Here is a 10,912-nt window from a genome sequence, read left to right on the forward strand (position 1 = left end):
GAAACTTAAAAAAAATTTAATAGGTGGCGGGATCACGCCCACTTTCCCTTTACACTTTAACTTTATATTTATAACTTTATTTATAACTTAGTTATGACACTTTATAAGTTTTTGGTTTTCGTGGGCGTGGCAATTGTACGATTTCGCCCATCTTCAATACCAACCTTCTCAAGGTGTCAAGGAATATATACGTACCATATACCATACATTAAGATATTTCTATTTTTACTCAAGTTATCGCTTACACGGACGGACAGACATCCGTATTTCAACTCCGCTCACCATCCTTATCAGTTATGTATATACATATGTATATATGGGTTATATATCTATTTTTTATTTCTGGGCACAAACAACCTTTGAACAAAACTATTTTACTCTCTTAGCAACTTTGTTGCGAGAGTATAAAAATAGATTAAAACTTATATATATAATTATTTCTGATATCAGCTACTAAAATACATTTCTTTTAATAATAATAAATTTAAAAAAATTAGAAAGCGCAAAAGAACTTAATTCAGAATTTCAGAATGATAAACTTTCATCAAAATTTTAGTGTGCACTATACTTTGCTTTCGTGCTCACCTACACAGTTACAATTCCTCTCACGCGATCTCGGCGACTTCAAGAGACTTTCTGGATTCGTGATAAACACACAATTTTTAGACGTTTCTCCAACGTTGTTCGCTCATAACAGTATTTCACATGCTACGTTATAAAAGAGAGAATGGAAAGAGTCTGCCTTTAATTCAGCATTATTTTGATGAAATAACTATGCCGAGAAGTTTAAGAAAACAAAAGCAAATATGTATCTGCCAAAGAAGGCACCACTTTAAGCTCAACCAAGTTTATTTTAAAGTACTTAGCAGCGTCGGCAACAGTCTCAGCAGAGCAGCAAAAAATCAATTTCCACTCATGCCGACATCGTTGCCATGTGAATATCCGAGCTGGAAAAGTGGTGTGAGTGCAATGTCAAATTATACAAATGTATACTGTTATAAAGCATTTTTCATGCCAACAAGTTCGCACAATCTGAAAGACAAAAGACAATTTTTCGCACACACACACCCACTTTTGCTCTCAGTAATACGACATCTGTACTAACATGTAGACGTCAATATTTTGTAGCAACGTGCGTCGGTTTCTTGAACGTGAAAATTTCAACAAAACTCCTGCCTCATCGTCTTGATTTCCTTTGCCTTTGTGCTGTTGCCAACTTCTGACCTGTTGCCTTGCCGCATCCGCACCCTTCGCTTGAATTCCGGTTGCGGAGCTGCGTCTCGCATTACGTGCGGTATATTTACATTTTATTACAGCCATGTACGTACATACGTACGTATTTTTGGGTTTCCATTTAACGAGAGTCTGCATATGCGTGTGTGTATTTCACAAATTAATATCTACGGTTTCGTGCGAGCATGTTTAAATAGGTGTAACAGAGTAATTTAAATAAAGTACTTGCCATCATTATTAATGCATAAGTATGTGCTCATATAGAGTTACACAATTTATACCAAGTTACATAAGATAACAGTATAACGGTAAATAATTATGTAATTTAACGGTAAAATAATAACACAGTTATTTAGGAAATTTTGTAATTTAATTTATAATTTTTCGAACTTCGATTATACTAAGTATTTACATCCGCCACACTTGAGAAATAAAACACTTTACAGCCATTAAGCAAAGGAAATTTAATTAGATAAGAAAGTTCACAGAAGAAAGTGTAAATCAGCAAAAGCAACGGACGAAATCTATTAAAAGTAACACAAACCTCCGGACAAACGGCATACAGAAACACCTCTCCTAACGGACAGCTCTATTAGACGGACACCTTCCTTGAGCGGATATTTTTGCATATCCCAAGTTTTAAGTTAAATTTTGAGAAGAAATTACTCTCTCTTTAGCGGAGGCGGACAATTATTTTCTATGAAGTTGAACAAAGAACCTCCACTGACACCACTCGACGGACAAATGGATATTTTTTTTCATAACAAATCCAAAACAATGTCAGCCTGGAAATCCAACTTCGAATCACTTTTGCCAACAGGTGCTACTATGGACTGAGTAGGCAATTGAAAAGTAAAATCCTCTCTCGACGAACAAAAACTAAACTCTACAAGTCCCTCATCATTCCCGTCCTACTTTATGGTGCGGAATCGTGGACGATGAGACGGCACTAGGAGTTTTCGAAAGAAAGGTTTTGCGCAATATTTATGGTCCTCAAAACATTGGCAACGGCGAATACCGCAGATGATGGAATGATGAGCTGTATGTGTTATTCGACGACATAGACATAGTCCAGCGAAAAAAAAGAAAGCGGCTACGCTGGCCAGGTCATGTTGTTCGAATGGATGAAAATACTCCAGCTGTGAAAGTGTTCGATGCAGTACCCGCTGGTGGAAGCCGAGGAAGCCTTCACTCCGATGGAAGGACCAGGTGGAGAAGGAACTGTATTCACTTGGTATTACCAATTGGCGCCAAACTGCCAAAAGGAGAGATGAGTGGCGCGCTGTTGTGGACTCGGCTATAACATTGGCTCTAAAAAACGAGGTTTGTCGTAGCAGCACGCTTTTGAAACCAAGTCCTAAGATGATTTGCCGTTCGCAACATTGGTAACATTTTTTTTTTTCAAAAACCCTCGAAGAGCCTAGTTTGGATGACTTTATCGTAATAGATAATAACATATGTACATATATGCACCGAAAACGTAGACTTCGAATTGGATGTTGAATTCGAAAAAAAAAATTAGAAACTATTGATGAAGAAGATATTCAACAAAATGGTAATGAAATTTCCTCAACGAAACTGCTTTGATGGATGTTTCAATTTTTAAAAGATTTTGCAGCGAGTTAACGACATTACCTCACTCCAGGTCACACACACGAATTCACATACATCGTATCTGTTAATATACATCTTAAACATAGAGTAAAAACGTAAACAACATCAAAAGGATAGAACTTGTTTTGACATACACTATCATTACAACAAACAATTCGCAACGGACAAAAATTCGAACAATAGAAATGTACTAGTTCTACAATAACAACCCAAAATGTAAACAGTAAAAAAGTAAACAACCTGCATCTCAATAGATACTGCAAAAACAACCGATGCATCTTAATAGTATAAACAGCATTAAGATCCAAGTAATAAGTTAGTCTAAAATTAATATTATTATAATAAAAACCACGCACTTAGCGTGGCGAAATAAAAATATTTATTTTTTTACTAATATCGTGAAAACGATCTTATTGCGATCTGTTGCAAAAGTTGGAAATGCATTTGCAAAACGGATTCCTTAAAAAAGCGATTCTTTATTATTATTTGAAGTGGAATAATTATTTTCTCTTTTCGTTATTGTATAATATATATACATATGTATAAATGTACATACGTATATGCATTTAAATGGACCTTTGAAGAAATACATATTAATCATTATTTGAGCAGCATAATATGAATTTAATTTAAATGAGTATTAAAATAATTAGAATAATGTAATTCTAAAATAAGCTACATACTGCCTTAAGCGGACACCTCTCTTGGGCGGACGAAAATCGCTCGACGGTGAGTGTCCGTCCATAAACATTTTAGTCGATAATGCTACAAAAAAAACCACGAAAAACAAGTAAGGAAAGGCTAAGTTCAGGTGCAACCGAACATTTTATACTCTCGCAATTTATTTAGAGATTTACCTATATTTTCGGTGAAAAATTACTCTTAGGCACTGAGTTCTTCATGTTTGATATCAGGGGCCTTGAAAAGCCATGGTTCGATTTTGACAATTTTTCCACAAGTGATGTCACAGCTCAAATACAGTATTTGTAAATTTTATTTCGCTACCTTTATCGGTTCCTTATGTATACATTATAAAGTGAACGAATCAGAAGGATTCAAAATTGAGTTATATGGGAAGTAGGCGTAGTTGTGAACCGATTTTGCCCATATTCCACCAGTGTCACCAGGGTGTAAAGAAAATATTATATACCGAATTTCATTCAAATCTGTCGAGTAGTTCTTGAGATATGGTTTTAGACCCATAAGTGGGCGACGCCACGCCCATTTTCCATTTTGTAAAAAAAAATCAGTGCAGCTTCCTTCTGCCATTTCTTATGCAAAATTTGGTGTTTCTGACGTTCCTCGTTAGTGAGTTAACGCACTTTTAATCATTTTCAACCTAACCTTTGTATAGGAGGTGGGCGTGGTTATTATCCGATTTTTTCATTTTTGGACTGTATAAGGAAACGCCTAAAATAAACGGCTGCAGAGAGTTTGGTTTATATAGCTTTATTGCTTTGCAAAATATATACAAAAAACCTATTTGGGGGCGGGGTCACGCCCACTTTTCCAAAAAAATTACATCCAAATGTGCCCCTTCCTAAAGCGATCCTATGTTCCAAATTTAATTTTCATAACATTATTTATGGCTTAGTTATAGCTCTTTATGTGTTTTTGGTTATCGCCATTTTGTGGGCGTGGCAGTGGTCCGATTCCGCCCATCTTCGAACTTAGCCTTCTTATGGTGCCAAGGAACACGTGTTCCAAGTTTCATTAAGATATCTCAATTTTTACTCAAGTTACAGCTTGCACGGACGGACAGACGGACGGACGGACAGACAGACATCCGGATTTGAACTTTACTCGTCACCCTGATCACTTTGGTATATATAACCCTATATCTAACTCGTTTAGTTTTAGGACTTACAAACAACCGTTATGTGGACAAAACTATAATACTCTCTTTAGCAACTTTTGTTGCGAGAGTATAAAAAGTATCACAATTTCCTCCTACTGATCAACGGTTATGCTGTAGACCTTATAGTGGATATCTTAAAAATAAAAAGCAAGAATTCTTTATGTTTTATATCCTGTTTATGTTCAGTTTCTCTGTATATGAACTAACTTAATAAATTTAAGTAATTAATTTTTCATATTTTAAACTATTTCCAATAATTATTAATTCGAGTAATTTTTGAAAACGAGTCTTTTTAGTAGAAAATCACATACATATATTTAATATCACATGAACAAATGAAGCTCACTATAGTCTATACTTTTCGTGGATAATCTGCTGATTCGTCAAATAGTCGTAAACTGCCATTCACGGTAACAGGAAAATTTTGTATCAAATGGCGCTTCTGCTCTTCATCACTTTGAAATCGATTGCTATTTCGCCGACACTGATCCACAAAAAACTTGGATAAATACTCGATGATTTTACTGCATTCCTGCGAGCACTGCGATTCTGGATGAAATTGCGTTCCGAAAAATGGATATCTGTGAATTGCAAAGTTTTATATATGTAAGTCAATGAGTCGAGATGGATATGCATTGTAAAATTGCTAAATTATGGATATTCACTTGCGATGTTCGATAATGGAAGCAAATTCCAAGCCCTTCGCATCCTTGTTTTTCGCCAATATATGCCACACGTCAACGAAACTTTCTGCTGTCTTTATTTAAAAGTTTTAAATATACTATTAGTGGGAAAAAACTTATTCACTTGAGACTACTTTGAAAATTCGATAAATTATCATAAATTGAAATAAGTAGCCGAGAAACGCAGTTTATCTGCGTCTTTAATTACCTTAAGGCTCACACAATACTTATGGCGATGGTGACCGAACGGTTCCTGTTCCATACTTATTTTCACTTCATCAGGCAAATCGGCAAAAAATCGGGATTTTCGAAAATCTATAATATGTGATTAAGTTAGTATTGATACCGAAATTAATTTATGAAATTACCCGGTAAAAATTCCACTGGTAAATTGCAATCCATACTCTCGCATTTATCGCGTATATCAGTGCCGAAAGTTGCCTCCGCCATCTTGGTTGTGTAGACTACTAAAAGCTGAAAGCCCAGACATGTTCCCCAAATAGGTAGCTCAATATCTTTCTTATGCAATTTCTCGGCTACCCGTATAATATTCCTCGTGGCATTAACACAATAATTTGTTAAATCCAAGCGACCAGGATCGTGCTCATTCACATAGACAGCACCACCAGGCAATAAAACTCTGGGGAAGAAATTATTTTTATATATATTTACATCAACAGAGTTACTCTTTTACTGTCATATGGGTAATCTTGAAAATTACCACAAATGGTGTTGTCTAAGAATCGGTCTTCTGATTAAAAAGCATCAATAATATTCCTCGTGATATATAATTTTAAGACTACTCTTTTTTATATTTGTGCGGATAAATAGTTTAGCCGACAATGATATATGGATCTAGTTCCGTGGATTAGTAACTTACCCATTTACTTTGCTTAATATGTACTCATAATATTCAGGGTTTCTATTGATCCTTTATTTTAGTTCGAAAATGTGTATGTCAATTCATGCAAAGAGTAAAATGATAAACTAAACTATATAAACGGTTCATTCATCAAATAGTTTTAAATATAACATACCAAATAGGGACAACACCAGCTCCTGCATTCTCCAAATACTTGACGTATTTGTCATCAATATAACTGCAAACGTCCGGACTCATTCTATCCTTACGATCCATACACATCAGCCCAATAAGGGGTTTCTCCATAAAGATATTCTTATTTTTTCCTATAGAAAAATTAAGACATTTTATGACTCTACTTAATTTTTTCTGAAGTCAATATATGTACATATGTAGATATTTTCTTCAAAAGTAAAAAAAAGGCGGAAATAAATTTTGAGGAATTTTTTTTCCAAAAATTTGTTAGAATCAATTGTTAGCTTAAATATTACTATTGATCCATGAAGAGGTACTTTCTTCAGTAGCCTTTTTTTTGAGAAATCACGAATGGATCGTATCAAGCTGTCATGATATTTTTGTTCAGTATTGTTTGGCATTTCATCATAGAAAGACTTACACGCCTGAACAACGTTTACAAATTGTTCAACTTTAGTACGAAAATTCGCGTCCTGTTAAGAATATGAAAAAAATATAGCAGCCGTAGCTGAGAGAGTACACGAGGACCGTGGAGAGGCGATCCGAGCCGTTTGCTATTCGGACTGACGTATGGAACAACTTGGCGCATTTTACGTCGATATCTTAAATTGAAAGCGTACAAACACAACTTGTGCAAGAACTGAAGCCGCTCAACCTTCTCATGCGCCATCGCTTCGCTCTATGGGCTCTTGTTCCAAGAAGATCCGACGTTTTCGAGCCTAATCCTATTCAGCGATGAACTCCATTTCTGGATCAATGGATATGTAAACAATAAAAACTGCCGCATTTGGAACGAAGAACATCCTGAAAGAGATTCAAGAGCTGCCATTTCATCCATAAAAAACAACAGTTTGGTGTGGTTCCGCTTCGATTCAGGACTTGGAGTAAAACATCACGTGTGTCATTCGCCAGTTAACAGTTGAAATCTGAGACGTTGCCGCGGCCAACATTTGAAAGAGATAATCTTTAAAAAATTAATTTAAAATAATGTTCTTTTGAATTATAATAAACATTCCCCATTAAATTTCAATATTCTGTGTTTTTTCTATAAAAAGTAGGGTATCTCGAAATGGATCACCTATTATTATACTTAGCTATATTACGTTATATATATTCTATATTCTACAAGTCGCTTATCATTCCCGTCCTGCTTTATGGTGCAGAAGCTTGGACGATGTCAACATCAAATGAGACGACACTAGGAGTTTTAGAGAGGAAAATTTTGCACAAGATTTATGGTCCTCAGAACATTGGAAACGGCAATTGGAATACCGCAGACGATGGAACGATGAGCTGTACGAGTTATACGACGACATAGACATAGTTCAGCGAATAAGAAGACAGCAGCTACGCTGGATAGGTCATGTTGTCCGAATGGACGAAAAAACTCCAGCTCTGAAAGTGTTCGATGTGTTCCCGCCGGAGGAAGCCGAGGAAGGGAAGGCCTTCATTTCGTTGGAGGGACCAGGTCGAGAGCGACCTGGTTACCCTTGGAATCTCCAACTTGCGCCGAACTGCGAAGGAAAGGGAGTAGTGGCGCGCTCTCATCGATTCGGCTATAACCGGCTTAACGGTTCAACGCCAATCCCATACATTCATATACATATTACGTTATATAATGTGGATTGAGCCTGGCAACGCCAACTTTTCGAAGAATGCTTGACCAATTGCAAACACGTCTACTACGAACATATTATTTTTTCCATCAACGCTGTGCGGTTGTTAGAACAGACCTTTACTTTGTATGCCGTTAATATATCAACAAAAGTCAAATCTCGTTGCGCATATTCCAACAAAAAGATTGGGTATTTGACCAAACAATTTTGTCTGTGAAATTAAATCAAAAGTAAAAAACTTACAATATATTTTCTTATTTTCGAAATTAGTTTTCAAAATCGAAATATGTATCCACGAAGTTCGCATAAAACCATATTAAACAAAATATTATTAATTGCAGGTTATAGTTACAAAAAAATTCAAAATACTCTCAGGGGTCCAGAATTTTTCGAAATATAAAATTTTTATTTTTTTTTTTTGAACATCCAACTTTATCCAACATGCCTTTATAGCAGTGGTCGGCAAACTCATACACCCAAATAATTAATTTTGTGAGAATGTATGAGTGTTGAGTGGTACTCAATCGTTATTACTGCGTTGAAAAATGTATGCAAACGTTATATGTATATTGTGTAATTTATATTTTTTATATCAAACAAATTCGATAGTTCCTCTTCTAATTAAATTCTAACATTTAAAAAATTAAATGAAGTTGGAAAATTAATAGTTGCGTTTTTTTATGAACTGACTGACTAAAAACAATAATAAAATATATCAAAATGAAAATAAATAATATATATATATATATATATATATAATATATATATATATGCATTGTATTTTGTTTTGCGTATAATATTACCACACATCTTGCTCGCTGTGAAGTCAGTCAGCAACTGACCTGGCTTCGATTCCATGGTGTAATAACGATGGCAAGTGCGGTTCACACGTACACTGAGTGCACGCTTCACTACTTTATAGCATTGGAAGTATTAAGCTCTTCAAATCTCTAATCTCTGGGGAAAAATAGTTTGGTCCAATACCGAAAAAAATGTCTCTTTTACTATTTTTATTTTTTTATTGTATTTTCTCTACCGTTTCAGAATGAAAACCACAAAATTTGTGTAAAAGCAAAAAAAGTCAAGATAATAAAACCACATGTGTATACTATATGGATTAATTAAAAGAAAAAATGCGTTGAACCACCGCAAAGAACTTTCTCGAAGGTCAAGAATATGTAAACAAACAATTCGGTTTGCCAAAACATAAGCGAAGAATTTTCACGTCTACACCTACCGTTCATTAATTATATATGTATGTATAGATGAGTCAGCGACCTTAAAACACTGCAGTCGAATGTTGATCTTATTCACTTGTTCTTCGACACAATACTGGCAACGTGCAATGCTTTATGAACAGCTATAAGCTATATATAATGGGAAGAAATTCGCGCCAAATTTTAGTAAGTGCATATGCATGTGTATTTTTCGATAAACGTCTTAACGACAAAAGCAAGCGAAAAACTGTAGAAATGCAATCAATTTCATATTACGGTCACGCAACTAAGTTTTACGAAGTTTGACGATGCAATGCTATCGTTACGATTACGTTGACATTCGGCAAATCACCATAATACCGTTGAACATTCTCGACCATGTGCTTTTCCCCAACAGGAAACAGTGCTTTATAAAATCGAGAAATTCATTTTTTTTTTCAAACAAATAGCGAAGGTTTGGATGAAATGTGTCGGCCACAAGTTGACATTTCAAAATTGTAACATTATTTTGAGCATTATATTGAAAACAGAGTACGAGTACATGATGAGCGCCACATCAATTCGATCGACATTTAATTTCCGCTACATGATTGTAATAGCCGCAATCAATACGCCATTGCATGTGAAAACAACAACAAAGTTAGCTTTCTGCAGTGCTACCAAGTTTCTTTTGAACAATCGCTGCTATTGTGAATAGCTCAAATGCAATAACTGTCAAAAATGACAACGCGATACTTTTTAATGTAACAGTTACACTTGAATTAGAATTTATTTACTTTTCTTAGAAAATGTAAGGCCGGACTTTGCCCGAAGTCAAAGAGATAAGTAAAGTAGCGGGAAAATATGAATTTACACACCAAATGTCGAATATGCTCATGTGTTAGTACACATGTTACCGTTAACACGCTAACACTTAACGAATCGAAGACAACTAATAACTGCAATACATTTGACAAATATGTGTAAAGTTTGTATGGACATATTAAAGAATTAAAACTATAAGATAATAATACTAGCTAAATTTAAATGGCTTTATTAAAATATCATTTTCATTAATACACATTCAGTCGTAGATATCAATTGTAAAGTTACCCAGAAGTCAGTAAGAACCAATTTCTAGCACTTTTGAAAATTCTTTAAATTAAATTCAAGGGAATTTCTGCTTAATTTATTTTCAGCTTCTTTGATTACACTGGACAAAACTCGGCTTGGTATTGGACCAAACTAAACTTTCCCGAAAGAGGAAGAGTCATAAGTAAAAACATTGCGATGTTCGAAGTTAGCCTTCAAAATTGAAATGTTTGGATTTGAAGTTCGAAAAAATGACTTTTTAAAAAATATGAATATAATGCAAATTTTTAATTTTTTTCGAAGATCAAACTTCGACTCTTATAATTTAGTGATTTTGAAGAGACCTCTTTCGTAATAATATTATAAGATATACAATGGACCTAATCATTAAATCCGTTTCGATTGAAAAATGGTTCGATAGAATCGAAAAATTTTACGTTGAAATCATTGAAACCGTATCGAAAATAAATTGTTTGATGGAAGTGAACTCACTTACCGACTTGATAAAATATATTCCGCGGGTAATAGATGTCGCTACTTTCGCTAATTTAAAATAAATGTAC

At 34.7% G+C, this 10,912-nt stretch overlaps 1 protein-coding gene across 2 annotated transcripts; it reads right to left on the minus strand.

Annotated features, from left to right (window-relative positions):
• Window positions 1-4,858: 4,858 nt before the first annotated feature.
• LOC105214916 (gamma-glutamyl hydrolase) lies at window positions 4,859-10,631 on the minus strand. Of its 2 annotated transcripts, none has more exons than XM_054228658.1 (7): window positions 7,066-8,742; window positions 6,426-6,576; window positions 6,269-6,319; window positions 5,757-6,028; window positions 5,597-5,703; window positions 5,371-5,462; window positions 4,859-5,286 (listed from the first exon to the last, which is right to left on the minus strand). In XM_054228658.1, the coding sequence occupies exons 2-7, from the start codon at window positions 6,554-6,556 to the stop codon at window positions 5,058-5,060; spliced, it is 882 nt and encodes a 293-aa protein (XP_054084633.1). In that variant the 5' UTR covers window positions 6,557-6,576; window positions 7,066-8,742; the 3' UTR covers window positions 4,859-5,057. The 2 variants fall into 2 exon arrangements, with proteins under 2 accessions (XP_054084633.1, XP_011186924.1); XM_011188622.3 differs by lacking the exon at window positions 7,066-8,742 and adding an exon at window positions 9,299-10,631 and having other exon boundaries at window positions 4,860-5,286.
• Window positions 10,632-10,912: the final 281 nt, after the last annotated feature.

This window comes from Zeugodacus cucurbitae, chromosome 4 (genome assembly GCF_028554725.1).
Source record: "Zeugodacus cucurbitae isolate PBARC_wt_2022May chromosome 4, idZeuCucr1.2, whole genome shotgun sequence".
NCBI lineage: Eukaryota > Metazoa > Arthropoda > Insecta > Diptera > Tephritidae > Zeugodacus > Zeugodacus cucurbitae.